The sequence below is a fragment of the Penaeus japonicus genome, unplaced genomic scaffold (genome assembly GCF_977035675.1).
Source record: "Penaeus japonicus unplaced genomic scaffold, GWHDUDI00000001_assembly GWHDUDI00000016, whole genome shotgun sequence".
Taxonomy (NCBI): Eukaryota; Metazoa; Arthropoda; class Malacostraca; order Decapoda; family Penaeidae; genus Penaeus; species Penaeus japonicus.
Genome location: NW_028234418.1, coordinates 8,656,416 through 8,673,915, shown reverse-complemented (window position 1 = coordinate 8,673,915; position 17,500 = coordinate 8,656,416). Strand labels below are relative to the sequence as shown.

Sequence of the window (17,500 nt, the reverse complement as noted above, 5' to 3'; positions counted from 1 at the left end):
TACGATGCTGGTGATGATAAAAAGAATGATAAAAACGATAGCAACAGCAATGATAATAGTATTGAAAGACAACAATAACGATAAGTGTATTAGTGTCAATATAAATATTAAGAGCATTTTGCAAATGAATTTTGACAAAACTACTAACGGTGATAAATGATGAATGCTCCATTTAGTGTTTATAATCTGAATGTAGCTAAGAGTTTTATTATCATACCCAGCAACAACCGCAATAACAATGAAAACAATAAACAAAAGAGTAATGATATCTTCATATTAGTGATGGTGTCAGACTGATACTATTCACATCTATAAATAATGCCAAAAAGAGTACAACAACCAATGTAAGGATGATGATGTATATGATGATTAATAGAATAATAATGATAGCAACGATAACAAAAAGAAACATTAGCTTATCACTGCTACTGATAAGAGTTAGGATAATGATAAATATAAAAAATGATTTTAATGATACTAGTGATAATGTTGATAATGATAATGAGGGTAATAATATTAATAATATAATGATAATAATAACAATAATATTGATAATGCTGCTACTGCTAATGATAACAATGATATCAATATCAGTAAAAATAGTAGCACTTTTACAAAATAAATAGTGATAATAAAAATAATTATGATGATGATGATGATGAATATGATAATGACAATGAATATAAAATAAATTATTCTTGTGATAAATAGTGATGAGGATTAATATAATGATAATAATACTAACAATTATTATTATTGTAATAACAAAAATAATGATAAGAAATAAAAACATAAATATGATAATAATAAACTTAATCATGATAACAGCTACAACATCGATAACGATAACAAAATCATCAACTATACTGATAACGAAAATAATAACAATCAATAGAGAAGGTAAACACAAAGTACAGAAGATGCAAAACAACGAGTACTTGTCAAGAACAGTTCTAATGATTTTGATAACATCAGTGCAAATGGTAAATCATATTGATAATAATTTCATATTTAATAGTATCTATCATTAGTATTTATCTGACTATTACAATATTTGTAAGTGCTATAACAATAACAACAATGGTAATAATAATAGCGGTAATAAAAGTGATGGTAGTGATAATGATTATGATGATAATGATACTAAGAAAGTTGTGTGTGTATGATTTATATATACATACTCTAGATATAGATATGTGTGTGGCCATACCTTTTCCCGCTCATTATGTAAAAGGATCTTTAAGTATATCCTGTTACTGTCTAAAAGACAGGTACTTACACAATAGGCAGTCTTTAGTTAGCTTCCATTTAACACGCTTCTTAATTGGCTAAAGAGATGTATATAAGAAGGGGTCACTGTGCTCTCCGTCGCACTATTCGACCGAAAGGCTCAGGGAGTGTACTTGAAGCCAGAAAACAAGCTTTGTAACCAAGTTGCAGCGTCGGAACAGTAGTCGCTTGGTCCCAAAAGCTATTGTCATTTTCGGCTTCCCTACACTCTACAAAATGAGCATTGGCACTTACAACGTCACCGTCCCTATGGCTTATAGGGGAGGAGGTGTCAGTTTTGGATACCCAGAAGGCTTCACTTTAATGGATCTTGTTCCTGACGACGTAAAACCTCTTGTACATCCACACTGGAGCAAGTTTCCTCCAGTCAACCCTATGTGGCACTATTTGTTGGCAGGTATTTATATGATACTTGGCTTCCTTTCGTTCTTCGGCAATGGGCTGGTCATGTACCTGTTCCTTTGCAAGAAAAGCTTACGTTCTCCAGCAAACATGTTCGTGGTTAATCTGGCCTTCAGTGACTTCATGATGATGGTATCTCAGTTCCCCATGTTCGTGATGAACTGCTTCAGCGGAGGTTACTGGTCACTGGGAGCCTTTGCTTGCCAACTTCATGCCTTCACAGGAGCTATCTTTGGCCTGACTTCCCTGATGACTCTGGCTGCAATTGGCTATGATCGTTACTGCGTGATCGTGAAAGCTTTTGATGGCGGTCATATCAGTTCTGGGAAAGCTTTCATCATAATTCTTCTTTGTTGGGGCTACTCCACAGCAGTGTCAATCTGGCCTTTCTTCGGCTGGAACTCGTACATCCCTGAAGGTATCCTGACTTCGTGCAGCTTTGACTACATCAGCCAAGATTGGAGCACCAAGTCCTTCGGCCTTTTCCTGTTCATCATGTGCTACTGTATTCCACTCACTCTCATCATCTTCGTGTACTCCCAGATTGTAAGTGCCATTCGTCAACACGAAAAAGCTCTTCGAGACCAAGCCAAGAAAATGAACGTGGAAAACCTTCGTTCCAATGCCGACACTAAGAAGCAAAGCGCCGAAGTTCGGATCGCCAAAGTAGCAGTGGCTAATGTCTTCTTGTGGCTGCTTACATGGACGCCTTATGCCTATGTTGTCATGACTGTAAGTATTCAATCGTATGTGGATACTTTTTATCAAATTGTAGGAATTATGCAAATAGTGTGACATAACAATTCATAAAATAGAGCTGTAGTTTCCTAGTTTGCTGAACTAAAAGTATGCTAATACCATTTCAGGGACTCTTCGGAGATCAAGAGAAGGTGACTCCACTTGTCTCCGCCTTGCCCGGCCTCATCGCAAAGACCGCCTCTGTCTACAACCCCATAATGTTCGCCATCTCACATCCCAAGTTCCGTCTTGCCCTTCAGGAGACTCTTCCATGGTTCTGCGTCCACGAAGAAAAGGATGATGACACAAAGTCCTCCAAGACCGAATCGGAAGCTCCAAAGTAAGAGTTTCTATCCCAAATGCACTTGAGGGCAATCACGGAAATCATGTTTATGAATATGGCTTTTTTTGCTTATCATCAAGTGGATTAGGTACTATGCCTATTGACTATTGATGTGATAATGATGTTACTATAATGAAGGCTTTCATTATGAAATGAAGCTTGAGAGGAAGGTACTTTTGATAACGCACATTGCTGATTATAAAGCGGTTGTAAATGTCGGAACCTATTACCGATGAATATTTACTGTAGTTAACGAACCCTGCAATAAAAAAGGAAAAAAAATGCATGTTTATATTTGAACTTTGAACCTTTGGAATTTTGAACTAGAGCAAGGAAAGATATTTTTAGTCCGTCTACTAGTTTGATTTTAAATCATTCTCTAAAGTAGAAATTTATGTAAACGAAAGAAATAAGTGTATATTTGTTATAGTACTTGTAATAATCCTAATACAAAGCACATATCATGAATAATGAAAATACACCTATATTTTCTATAACTGAAAAATGATATTGGAAATAAAAATGCTTCTGCTGCTGATAATGATGGTAATGACGATAACAACAATAATGATAATAAAATTGAAATCCATAGCAATAACAATAAGTGTATTAATATCAATATTAGTATTAAGAGCATCTCACAAATGAATTTTGATACAAATACTAACGGTGATAAATGACGAATGCTTTATTTGTTGATTATAATGTAAATGTAGCTAAGAATATTATTAATATCATAAGCAACAACAACTGTAATAAGAATGAATACATTAAACCAAATGAGAAATGATATCTTAATATTAGTAATTGTGTCAAAATTGACACTAATTATATCTATAACAGAGGCAAACATAGTACAATAATGTTATGATAGTGATGAATATGATGATGAGTGGAAAAATAATGGTAGTAATAAAAACAATGATAAACATGATTTTATTACTGTTAAAAATGATAGTAATGATGATAATAAAAAAATACTTTTAAAATGATTATAATGATAGTAGTGATGATGATATTATTAATGATAATGATAGAGATAATAATATAATAATAATAATAACAAAAATATTGATTATGAGAATGTTGGTGCTGATAATGAGTATGATATTACTTATAATGATAACAATGATACTAATATCGATAATGCTAGTAGCATTAATAATGATTATACAGAATGAATAGTAAAAATTAGTAATGATTATGATAAATAATGATAATGATAATAAAAATATAGATAATATTTATGCTATATAATGATAATGAGGAGTATAATATTTACGATTATTATCATTAGTGTAATGATAATAATAATAATAAAATAGCAAAAATTCTGATAATAATAACATAGCAATAATTCTGATAATAATAATAATTATGATAATCATGAAAACAACTACAACATCGATAACAATAACATAACAAAACTAATAAGAATATACAATTGAAGAAGTAATCCTAAAATACAAAAAATGCAAACTTACGCATATATGTTAATAGAGATTCGAATACTTTTTGATAAGATTAGTGCAAGTGATAAATAATGTTGATAATAACTATAATTGAAACTGTAATGGTATTTATCATTTTTGTTTTTCTGACTACTACAATCTTTATGAGTATTATAACAACAATGACAATAACAATAGTGGTAATAAAAGTGATGATAGCGATGGTGATATTAATACAACACTGTATGTGTATGTGTATGTGTGTGTGTATGCGTGTGCGTGTGGTGTGGTGTGTGCGTGTATGATTTAAAGATAAATAGATAGCTCTCCCTATATATGTATCCTGTGCGTGGGTGCCCATAACCATTTCCGTTCATTATGTAAAAGGATCTTTAAGTATATCCTTTTACTGTCTAAAAGGCAGGTGCTTACACAATAGGCAGTCTTTAGTTAGCTTCCACTTAACACGCTTCTTAATTGGCTAAAGAGATGTATATAAGAAGGGGTCACTGTGCTCTCCGCCGCACTATTCGACCGAAAGGCTCAGGGAGTGTACTTGAAGCCAGAAAACAAGCTTTGTAACCAAGTTGCAGCGTCGGAACAGTAGTCGCTTGGTCCCAAAAGCTATTGTCATTTTCGGCTTCCCTACACTCTACAAAATGAGCATTGGCACTTACAACGTCACCGTCCCTATGGCTTATAGGGGAGGAGGTGTCAGTTTTGGATACCCGGAAGGCTTCACTTTAATGGATCTTGTTCCTGACGACGTAAAACCTCTTGTTCATCCACACTGGAGCAAGTTTCCTCCAGTCAACCCTATGTGGCACTATTTGTTGGCAGGTATTTATATGATACTTGGCTTCCTTTCGTTCTTCGGCAATGGGCTGGTCATGTACCTGTTCCTTTGCAAGAAAAGCTTACGTTCGCCAGCAAACATGTTCGTGGTTAATCTGGCCTTCAGTGACTTCATGATGATGGTATCTCAGTTCCCCATGTTCGTGATGAACTGCTTCAGCGGAGGTTACTGGTCACTGGGAGCCTTTGCTTGCCAACTTCATGCCTTCACAGGAGCCATCTTTGGCCTGACTTCTCTGATGACTCTGGCTGCAATTGGCTATGATCGTTACTGCGTGATCGTGAAAGCTTTTGATGGCGGTCATATCAGTTCTGGGAAAGCTTTCATCATAATTCTTCTATGTTGGGGCTACTCCACAGCAGTGTCAATCTGGCCTTTCTTCGGCTGGAACTCGTACATCCCTGAAGGTATCCTGACTTCGTGCAGCTTTGACTACATCAGCCAAGATTGGAGCACCAAATCATTCGGCCTTTTCCTGTTCGTCATGTGTTACTGTATTCCACTCACTCTCATCATCTTCGTGTACTCCCAGATTGTAAGTGCCATTCGTCAACACGAAAAAGCTCTTCGAGACCAAGCCAAGAAAATGAACGTGGAAAACCTTCGTTCCAATGCCGACACTAAGAAGCAAAGCGCCGAAGTTCGGATCGCCAAAGTAGCAGTGGCTAATGTCTTCTTGTGGCTGCTTACATGGACACCTTATGCCTATGTTGTCATGACTGTAAGTATTCAATCGTATGTGGATACTTTTTATCAAGTTGTAGGAATTATGCAAATAGTGTGACATAACAATTCATAAAATAGAGCTGTAGTTTCCTAGTTTGCTGAACTAAAAGTATGCTAATACCATTTCAGGGACTCTTCGGAGATCAAGAGAAGGTGACTCCACTTGTCTCCGCCTTGCCCGGCCTCATCGCAAAGACCGCCTCTGTCTACAACCCCATAATGTTCGCCATCTCACATCCCAAGTTCCGTCTTGCCCTTCAGGAGACTCTTCCATGGTTCTGCGTCCACGAAGAAAAGGATGACGACACAAAGTCCTCCAAGACCGAATCGGAAGCTCCAAAATAAGAGTTTCTATCCCAAATGCACTTGAGGGCAATCACGGAAATAATGTTTATGAATGTAGCTTTTTTGCTTATCATCAAGTGGATTAGGTACTATGCCTATTGACTATTGATGTGATAATGATGTTACTAAAATGAAGGCTTACATTATGAACCGAAGCTTGAAGGGAAGCTACTTTTGATAACGCACATTGCTAATTATAAAACGGTTGTAAATGTCGAAACCTATTATCGATGAATATTTACTGTAGTTAACGAACCCTGCAATAAAAAGGAAAAAAAAAAATGCATGTTTATATTGGAACGTTTGAACCCTTGAAATTTTGAACTAGTACGAGGAAAGATAATTTTAGTCTGTCTAATAGTTTGATTTAATGTTTTTTTTTTTTCTCTAAAGCAGAGATTTATGCAAACAAAAGGAAATGTATATTTATTTTAGTACTTGTAATAATCATGATACAAAGTACACACCATGGATAATAATGAAAATATACATATATTTTGTATAGCCGAAGAATGAAAATGGAAATAAAAACGATGTTGCTGATGATAATAATGATAATGACGATAACAACAACAATGATAATAATATTGAAAGCTATAATAATAACGATACGTGATTTAATATCAAAATTAAGATCATTTTGCAAATGAATTTTGATAAAACAACTAACGGTGATAAATGACGAATGCTCTATTTAGTGTTTATAATCTGAATGTACCTAAGAGTATAATTATTATCATAACCAGCAACAACCGCAATGACAATGAATATACTAAAAAAAAAAGTAATAATATCTTCATATTAGTAATGGTGTTAATATTGACACAAATCATATCTATAAGAGGCAAAAATATCATAATAATGTCATGATAGTGATGAATATGATGATGATTGGAATAGTAATGGTAGCAATGATTACAATAATAAACATTATTTTATTACTGTTAAATATGATAGTGATGATGATAATAAAGATAACTTAAAATATAATTATGATGATAGCAGTGAAAATAACATTAATGTTAATGGTGATGATAGTGATAACAATATGATAATAATTACAAAAATATTAAAACGGAAAATGCTGCTGCTGATAATGATATTACTATTAATGATAACACTGATACTAATATCGATAATAATAATAGCATTAATAATGATTATGCAAAATAAATAGTAGAAAATAATGATTATTATAAATGATGATAGTGATGAATATAATAGAAATATAGATAATATTTATGATAGATAAAGATAATGAGGAATATAATAATAATTATCATTAGTGTAATAATAATAATAATAAAAAAATAATTAGGCTAATAATAATAATGATAATAATGAAAATAACTACAACATCAATAACAATAACAAAACAATACTAATAAGAAAAATAATAAACTATTGAAAAAGTAAACAAAATACAAACAATGCAAACTAACGCATATATGTTAACAGCGATTCGATTTTTTTTTAACATTAGTGCAAGTGGTAAATAATGTTGATAATAACTATAATTCAAACTGTAATAGTATTCATCATTGTGTTTATCTGACTACAACAATCTTTGTAAGTAATATAACAACAATGACAATAATAACAATAGTGTCAATAAAGGTGAGGGTAGCAATGATGATATTGATACAACTGTGTGTGTGTGTGTGTGGTGTGATGTGTGCATGATTTAAATATAAATAGATAGCTCTCTCTTTATATATGTATGTGTGTGCGTGTGTGCCCATAACCATTTCCGTTCATTATGTAAAAGGATCTTTATGTGTATCCTGTTACTGTCTAAAATAAAGGTACTTACACAATAGGCAGTCTTTAGTTAGCTTCCACTTAACACGCTTCTTAATTGGCTAAAGAGATGTATATAAGAAGGGGTCACTGTGCTCTCCGTCGCACTATTCGACCGAAAGGCTCAGGGAGTGTACTTGAAGCCAGAAAACAAGCTTTGTAACCAAGTTGCAACGTTGGAACAGTAGTCGCTTGGTCCCAAAAGCTATTGTCATTTTCGGCTTCCCTACACTCTCCAAAATGAGCATTGGCACTTACAACGTCACCGTCCCTATGGCTTATAGGGGAGGAGGTGTCAGTTTTGGATACCCGGAAGGCTTCACTTTAATGGATCTTGTTCCTGACGACGTAAAACCTCTTGTTCATCCACACTGGAGCAAGTTTCCTCCAGTCAACCCTATGTGGCACTATTTATTGGCAGGTATTTATATGATACTCGGCTTCCTTTCGTTCTTCGGCAATGGGCTGGTCATGTACCTGTTCCTTTGCAAGAAAAGCTTACGTTCTCCAGCAAACATGTTCGTGGTTAATCTGGCCTTCAGTGACTTCATGATGATGGTATCTCAGTTCCCCATGTTCGTGATGAACTGCTTCAGCGGAGGTTACTGGTCACTGGGAGCCTTTGCTTGCCAACTTCATGCCTTCACAGGAGCCATCTTTGGCCTGACTTCTCTGATGACTCTGGCTGCAATTGGCTATGATCGTTACTGCGTGATCGTGAAAGCTTTTGATGGCGGTCATATCAGTTCTGGGAAAGCTTTCATCATAATTCTTCTATGTTGGGGCTACTCCACAGCAGTGTCAATCTGGCCTTTCTTCGGCTGGAACTCGTACATCCCTGAAGGTATCCTGACCTCGTGCAGCTTTGACTACATCAGCCAAGATTGGAGCACCAAGTCCTTCGGCCTTTTCCTGTTCATCATGTGCTACTGTATTCCACTCACTCTCATCATCTTCGTGTACTCCCAGATCGTAGGTGCCATTCGTCAACACGAAAAAGCTCTTCGAGACCAAGCCAAGAAAATGAACGTGCAAAACCTTCGTTCCAATGCCGACACTAAGAAGCAAAGCGCCGAAGTTCGGATCGCCAAAGTAGCAGTGGCTAATGTCTTCTTGTGGCTGCTTACATGGACACCTTATGCCTATGTTGTCATGACTGTAAGTATTCAATCATATGTGGATACTTTTTATCAAATTGTAGGAATTATGCAAATAGTGTAACATAACAATTCATGAGATATAGCTATACTTTCTTAGTTTACTGAACTAAAAGTATGTTAATACCATTTCAGGGACTCTTCGGAGATCAAGAGAAGGTGACTCCACTTGTCTCCGCCTTGCCCGGCCTCATCGCAAAGACCGCCTCTGTCTACAACCCCATAATGTTCGCCATCTCACATCCCAAGTTCCGTCTTGCCCTTCAGGAGACTCTTCCATGGTTCTGCGTCCACGAAGAAAAGGATGACGACACAAAGTCCTCCAAGACCGAATCGGAAGCTCCAAAGTAAAATTTTCTATCTATTTGAGATCACGGAAATCATGTTTATGAATATGGCTGTTTTAGTTATCATCAAGTGGATTAGGTACTACGCCTAATAACTATTGATGTGATAATGATACTAAAATGAAGCTCATGCTTGAAAGGAAGCTGCTTTAAAGAACGCACATCGTTAATTACATAACAGTCGCAAATGACGAAGCAATTGCCGATGAATCTTTACTGTAGTTAATGAACCCTGCAATAAAAAGAAATAGAAGAAAAACGAATATGTATGTTTAAATTGTATATATATATACCCTTAAGATTTTGGAATTATTTTTTTTACTTTGGAGGAAGAGATACATTTATTTAGTCTACTAGTTTGATTATAAATATTTTTCTAAAGCAGATTTAGGAAAACAAATGAATATTAAGTGTATATTTGTTATGTGTGGGAGTACCTGTAATAATCCTATCCGAGTGGGAGGTAGTATACACTATGAATAGTAATGAAAATAGCACCTCTATTTTCTATAACTGATGAATGATTATGTAAATAAATACGATGCTGGTGATGATAAAAAGAATGATAAAAAAAACGATAGCAACAGCAATGATAACATAGTATTGAAAGACAACAATAACGATAAGTGTATTAGTGTCACATATAAATATTAAGAGAATTTTGCAAATGAATTTTGACAAAACTACTAAACGGTGATAAATGATGAATGCTCCATTTAGTGTTAATCTTATAATCTGATGTAGCTAAGAGTTTTATTATCAATACCCCAGCAACAACCGCACCAATAACAATGAAAACAATAAACAAAAGAAGTAATGATATCTTTCATATTAGTGAATAGGTGTCAGACTGATACTATTCCACTATCTATAAATAATGCCAAAAAGAAAAGTGTACAAACAAACCAATGTAAGGATGATGATGTATATGATGATTAATTAGAATAATAATGATAGCACAAAACGATAACAATAAATAGAACCATTAGCTTATCACATGCTACTGATAAAGAGTTTAGGATCATGATAAATTATAAAAAATGATTTTGTAATTGGATACTAGTGATAATGATTGATAATGATAATGAGGGGAATAATATTATGTAATATCATGATGAAATAATAACAATAATTATTATTGATAATGGCTGCTACTGCCTAATGATAAACAATGATATCAATATCAGTAAAAATAGTTAGCTACTTCACAAAATAAAATAGTGTAATAATGATAATAATTATGATGATGATGATGATTGAATATGATAATGACAATGAATAGTGTAAAAATTAAATTATTCTTGTGATAAATAGTGATGAGGATTAATATAATGATAATAATACTAACAATTATTATTATTGTACATAACAAAAATTAATGATAAGAAATAAAAACATAAATATGATAATAATAAATCTTAATCATGATAACAGCTACAACATCGATAACGATAACAAAATCATCAACTATTACTGATAACGAAAATAATAACAATCAATAGAGAAAGTTGGTTAAACACAAAGTACAAGAAGATGCAAAACAACGAGCATCTTGTCAAGAACGAGTTCTAATGATTTTGATAACATCAGTGCAAATGGTAAATCATATTGATTAATAATTTCATATTTGAATAGTATCTATCATTAGTATTTTATCTGACTATTAACAATATTTGTAAGTGCTTATAACAATAACAACAATTTCTGGGTAATAATAATAGCGGTAATAAAAGTGATGTGGTAGTGATAAATGATTTATGATGATAATGATACTAAGAAAGTTGTAGTGTGTATGATTTTATATATACATACTTCTAGATATAAGATATGTGTGTGCCCATACCTTTTCCCGCTCATTATGTAAAAGGATCTTTAAGTATATCCTGTTTACTGTCTAAAAGACAGGTACTTACCAACAATAGCAGTCTTTAGTTAGCTTGGTCCATTTAACACGCTTCTTAATAATTGGCTAAAGAGATGTATATAAGAAGGGGTCACTGTGCTTCGTACCGTCGCAACTATTCGACCGAAAGGCTCAGGGAGTGTACCTTGGAAGCCAGAAAACAAGCTTTGTAATCCAAGTTTGGCAGCGTCGGGTACAGTAGTCGCTTGGGTCCCAAAAGCTATTGTCATTTTCGGACTTCCCTACACTCTACAAATATGAGCATTGGCACTTACAACGTCAACCGTCCCTATGGCTTATAGGGGAGGGAAAGAGGTGTCAGTTTTGGATACCCAGAAGGCTTCACTTTAATGGAATCTTGTTCCTGATGACGTTAAACCTCTTGTTCATCCACACTGGAGCAAGTTTTTTCCTCCCGTGAACCCTATCGTGGCACTATTTGTTGCAGGTATTTATATGATACTTGGCTTCCTTTCGTTCCTTCGGCAATGGGCTGGTCATGTACCTGTTCCTTTGCAAGAAAAGCTTACGTCTCCAGCAAACATGTTCCGTGGTTAATCTGGCCTGTCAGTGACTTCATGATGATGGTATCTCAGTTCCCCATGTTTCGTGATGAACTGCTTCAGCGGAGGGTTACTGGTCACTGGGAGCCTTTGGCTTGCCATCACTTCATCATGCCTTCACAGGAGCTATCTCTTTGGCCTGACTTCTGCTGATGACTCTGGCTGCAATTGGCTATGATCGTTACTGCGTCATCGTAAAAGCTTTGATGGCGGTTCATAATCAGTTCTGGGAAAGCTTTCATCATAATTCTTCTATGTATGGGGCTACTCCCACAGCAGTGTCAATTCTGGGCCCCCCCCCTTTCTTCGGCTGGAACTCGTACATCCCTGAAGGTATCCTGACTTCGTGCAGCTTTGACTACATCATGGGCCAAGATTGGAGCACCAAATCATTTTTGAGGCCTTTTTTCTGGTGTTGCGTTCATGTGTTACTGTATTCCACTACACTCTCATCATCTTCGTGTATACTCCCAGAATCAGTAGGTGCCATTCGTCAATCACGAAAAAGCTCTTCGAGACCAAAGCCAAGACAAATGAACGTGGAAAACCTTCGTTCCAATGCCGAACACTAAGAAGCAAAGCGCCGAAGTTCGGATCGCCAAAGTAGCAGTGGCGTAATGTCTTCTTGTGGCTCGGCTTTACATGGACTCGCCTTATGCCTATTGTCTGTCATGACTGTAAGGGGGGGGGGGGGTGGGGGGGGGGGGGGGGGGGGGGGGGGGGGGGGGGGGGGGGGGGGGGGGGGGGGGGTAGGGGGGGGGGGGGGGGGGAGGGGGGGGGGGGGGGGGGGGGGGGGGGGGGGGGGGGGGGGGGGGGGGGGGGGTGGGGGGGGGGGGGGGGGGGGGGGGGGGGGGGGGGGGGGGGGGGGGGGGGGGGGGGGGGGGGGGGGGGTCAATCGTATGTGGATACTTTTTATCAAATTGTAGGAATTATGCAAATAGTTGTGAGCATTTGAGCGAACAATTGTCATAAGATATTTGGAGCTGTAGTTTTTCCCTAGTTTTGGTTGCTTGGAACTAAAAAAAGTATGCTAATTACCATTTCAGGGACTCTTCGGAGAATCAACGAGAAGGTGACTCTCGACTTGTCTGCCGCCTTGCCCCCCGGCCTCATCGCAAAGACCAGCCTCTGTCTACACAACCCCATAATGTTCGCACATCTCACATCCTCAACGTTCCGTCTTGCCCTTCAGGAGACTCTTCCATGGTTTTCTGCCGTCCACGAAGAAAAGGATGACGTACACAAAGTCCTCCAAGACCGAATCGGAAGAGGCTCCAAATTATAAGATTTTCTATCCCAAATGCACTTGAGGGCAATCACGGAAATAATGTTTTGATGAATGTAGCTTTTTTGCTTATCATCAAAGTGGATTAGGTACTATGCCTATTGACTATTGATGTGATAATGATGTTACTAAAATGAAGGCTTTACATTATGAACTCGAAGCTTGAAGGGAAGCTACTTTTGTTTAACGCACATTGAACTGATATATAAAGCGGTTGTAAATGTCGAAACCTTATTACCGTACTGAATATTTATTGTAGTTAACGAACCCTGGGGGGGGGGGGGGGGGGCAATAAAAAAAGGAAAAAAAAAAACATGCATGTTTAAAATATTTGAACTTTGAACCTTTGGAATTTTGAACTAGAGCAAGGAAAGATATTTTTAGTCCGTCTACTAGTTTGATTTTAAATCATTCTCTAAAGTAGAAATTTTTGTAAACGAAAGAAATAAGTGTATATTTGTTATAGTACTTGTAATAATCCTAATACAAAGCACATATCATGAATAATGAAAATACACCTATATTTTCTATAACTGAAAAATGATATTGGAAATAAAAATGCTTCTGCTGCTGATAATGATGGTAATGACGATAACAACAATAATGATAATAGAATTGAAATCCATAGCAATAACAATAAGTGTATTAATATCAATATTAGTATTAAGAGCATCTCACAAATGAATTTTGATACAAATACTAACGGTGATAAATGACGAATGCTTTATTTGTTGATTATAATGTAAATGTAGCTATGAATATTATTAATATCATAAGCAACAACAACTGTAATAAGAATGAATACATTAAACCAAATGAGAAATGATATCTTAATATTAGTAATTGTGTCAAAATTGACACTAATTATATCTATAACAGAGGCAAACATAGTACAATAATGTTATGATAGTGATGAATATGATGATGAGTGGAAAAATAATGGTAGTAATAAAAACAATGATAAACATGATTTTATTACTGTTAAAAATGATAGTAATGATGATAATAAAAAAATACTTTTAAAATGATTATAATGATAGTAGTGATGATGATATTATTAATGATAATGATAGAGATAATAATATAATAATAATAATAACAAAAATATTGATTATGAGAATGTTGGTGCTGATAATGAGTATGATATTACTTATAATGATAACAATGATACTAATATCGATAATGATAGTAGCATTAATAATGATTATACAGAATGAATAGTAAAAATTAGTAATGATTATGATAAATAATGATAATGATAATAAAAATATAGATAATATTTATGCTATATAATGATAATGAGGAGTATAATATTTATGATTATTATCATTAGTGTAATGATAATAATAATAATAAAATAACAAAAATTATGATAATAATAACATAGCAATAATTCTGATAATAATAATAATTATGATAATCATGAAAACAACTACAACATCGATAACAATAACATAACAAAACTAATAAGAATATACAATTGAAGAAGTAATCCTAAAATACAAAAAATGCAAACTTACGCATATATGTTAACAGAGATTCGAATAATTTTTGATAAGATTAGTGCAAGTGATAAATAATGTTGATAATAACTATAATTGAAACTGTAATGGTATTTATCATTTTTGTTTTTCTGACTACTACAATCTTTATGAGTATTATAACAACAATGACAATAACAATAGTGGTAATAAAAGTGATGATAGCGATGGTGATATTAATACAACACTGTATGTGTATGTGTATGTGTATGCGTGTGCGTGTGCGTGTGGTGTGGTGTGGTGTGTGCGTGTATGATTTAAAGATAAATAGATAGCTCTCCCTATATATGTATGCTGTGCGTGGGTGCCCATAACCATTTCCGTTCATTATGTAAAAGGATCTTTAAGTATATCCTGTTACTGTCTAAAAGGCAGGTGCTTACACAATAGGCAGTCTTTAGTTAGCTTCCACTTAACACGCTTCTTAATTGGCTAAAGAGATGTATATAAGAAGGGGTCACTGTGCTCTCCGCCGCACTATTCGACCGAAAGGCTCAGGGAGTGTACTTGAAGCCAGAAAACAAGCTTTGTAACCAAGTTGCAGCGTCGGAACAGTAGTCGCTTGGTCCCAAAAGCTATTGGTATTTTCGGCTTCCCTACACTCTACAAAATGAGCATTGGCACTTACAACGTCACCGTCCCTATGGCTTATAGGGGAGGAGGTGTCAGTTTTGGATACCCGGAAGGCTTCACTTTAATGGATCTTGTTCCTGACGACGTAAAACCTCTTGTACATCCACACTGGAGCAAGTTTCCTCCAGTCAACCCTATGTGGCACTATTTGTTGGCAGGTATTTATATGATACTTGGCTTCCTTTCGTTCTTCGGCAATGGGCTGGTCATGTACCTGTTCCTTTGCAAGAAAAGCTTACGTTCTCCAGCAAACATGTTCGTGGTTAATCTGGCCTTCAGTGACTTCATGATGATGGTATCTCAGTTCCCCATGTTCGTGATGAACTGCTTCAGCGGAGGTTACTGGTCACTGGGAGCCTTTGCTTGCCAACTTCACGCCTTCACAGGAGCCATCTTTGGCCTGACTTCTCTGATGACTCTGGCTGCAATTGGCTATGATCGTTACTGCGTGATCGTGAAAGCTTTTGATGGCGGTCATATCAGTTCTGGGAAAGCCTTCATCATAATTCTTCTTTGTTGGGGCTATTCCACAGCAGTGTCAATCTGGCCTTTCTTCGGCTGGAACTCGTACATCCCTGAAGGTATCCTGACCTCGTGCAGCTTTGACTACATCAGCCAAGATTGGAGCACCAAATCATTCGGCCTTTTCCTGTTCGTCATGTGTTACTGTATTCCACTCACTCTCATCATCTTCGTGTACTCCCAGATCGTAAGTGCCATTCGTCAACACGAAAAAGCTCTTCGAGACCAAGCCAAGAAAATGAACGTGGAAAACCTTCGTTCCAATGCCGACACTAAGAAGCAAAGCGCCGAAGTTCGGATCGCCAAAGTAGCAGTGGCTAATGTCTTCTTGTGGCTGCTTACATGGACGCCTTATGCCTATGTTGTCATGACTGTAAGTATTGTAATCGTATGTGAATACTTTTTATCAAATTGTAGGAATTATGCAAATAGTGTAACATAACGATTCATGAGATATAGCTATACTTTCTTAGTTTACTGAACTAAAAGTATGTTAATACCATTTCAGGGACTCTTCGGAGATCAAGAGAAGGTGACTCCACTTGTCTCCGCCTTGCCCGGCCTCATCGCAAAGACCGCCTCTGTCTACAACCCCATAATGTTCGCCATCTCACATCCCAAGTTCCGTCTTGCCCTTCAGGAGACTCTTCCATGGTTCTGCGTCCACGAAGAAAAGGATGACGACACAAAGTCCTCCAAGACCGAATCGGAAGCTCCAAAGTAAAATTTTCTATCTATTTAGATGTAAATGAATATGGCTGTTTTAGTTATCATCAAGTGGATTAGGTACTACGCCTAATAACTATTGATGTGATACTGATATGAATATTATGGTTGAAAGAAAGCTGCTTTTGGCAACGCACATCGTTAATTACATAACAGTCGCAAATGACGAAACCAATTGTCGATGAATCTTTAATGTAGTTAATGAACCCTGCAATAAAAAAGAAGAAAAAGTTTATGTTTAAATCTCTTCAACCCTTGTAATCATGTAGTGGAAGCAAGGAATGTAAACAAATGGAAGGAATATATGTTTGCTATAGTATCGGTAATTGATAAGATTATGTCAACATATGAATAGTTAATATAAGAATGATACTGCTGCTGATGATAATAACGATAACAACAATTGCAATTCCGACAGCGATGATATACTGACAGTTCCAATAATGTTATCAATTTTGATATGAAGAGCATTGTGTAAATATTTTCTATTCAACTACAGACTATGATATATCACGAATGCTATAGTTATTGATAGTAATATATACATGTAGTTAAGAATAATGACAGCAAATGATAATACATATCAAAATCATTACCAACAACAGCAGCAATCTGAAAAATAATAATCACAATGATAACAGCCAATATAAGAAGAGAAATCCAAAATACAGCCGATGTCAAATAGTCTTTAACAGACCGAATCTGAAGTAAGGGTTTCTGTTTCATATTGAGGTGGCTTGTATCATAATCAAATGGATTAGGTACTGCGTATAATAACTATGAAAACGATATTTCTGTTATTGTAAAAAATAATTTATTGTTTAAATGATGATAGTAATGATGATAATGACAATGATGATATTAACAATAAT

The 17,500-nt window shown here is 35.7% G+C and overlaps 5 protein-coding genes across 5 annotated transcripts; all 5 read left to right on the top strand.

The window, feature by feature from the left end:
* Positions 1-1,369: 1,369 nt before the first annotated feature.
* On the top strand, positions 1,370-3,055 carry LOC122243729 (compound eye opsin BCRH2). Its single transcript, XM_043001380.2, has 2 exons — positions 1,370-2,424; positions 2,559-3,055. The coding sequence occupies exons 1-2, from the start codon at positions 1,507-1,509 to the stop codon at positions 2,772-2,774; spliced, it is 1,134 nt and encodes a 377-aa protein (XP_042857314.2). The 5' UTR covers positions 1,370-1,506; the 3' UTR covers positions 2,775-3,055.
* Positions 3,056-4,746: 1,691 nt separating this feature from the next.
* LOC122243727 (compound eye opsin BCRH2-like) lies at positions 4,747-6,434 on the top strand. Its single transcript, XM_086545062.1, has 2 exons — positions 4,747-5,801; positions 5,936-6,434. The coding sequence occupies exons 1-2, from the start codon at positions 4,884-4,886 to the stop codon at positions 6,149-6,151; spliced, it is 1,134 nt and encodes a 377-aa protein (XP_086401188.1). The 5' UTR covers positions 4,747-4,883; the 3' UTR covers positions 6,152-6,434.
* Positions 6,435-8,078: 1,644 nt separating this feature from the next.
* Positions 8,079-9,459, top strand: LOC122243730 (compound eye opsin BCRH2-like). The gene is made up of 2 exons (XM_086545061.1): positions 8,079-9,109; positions 9,244-9,459. Exons 1-2 carry the CDS (start codon positions 8,192-8,194, stop codon positions 9,457-9,459), a joined length of 1,134 nt encoding a protein of 377 aa, XP_086401187.1. The 5' UTR covers positions 8,079-8,191.
* A 2,614-nt stretch (positions 9,460-12,073) lies between these two features.
* LOC147470148 (rhodopsin-like) lies at positions 12,074-13,206 on the top strand. Its single transcript, XM_086545620.1, has 2 exons — positions 12,074-12,404; positions 12,968-13,206. Exons 1-2 carry the CDS (start codon positions 12,074-12,076, stop codon positions 13,204-13,206), a joined length of 570 nt encoding a protein of 189 aa, XP_086401746.1.
* Positions 13,207-15,220: 2,014 nt separating this feature from the next.
* LOC147470147 (compound eye opsin BCRH2-like) lies at positions 15,221-16,858 on the top strand. Its single transcript, XM_086544958.1, has 2 exons — positions 15,221-16,275; positions 16,411-16,858. Exons 1-2 carry the CDS (start codon positions 15,358-15,360, stop codon positions 16,624-16,626), a joined length of 1,134 nt encoding a protein of 377 aa, XP_086401084.1. The 5' UTR covers positions 15,221-15,357; the 3' UTR covers positions 16,627-16,858.
* The last annotated feature ends 642 nt before the right edge of the window (positions 16,859-17,500 follow it).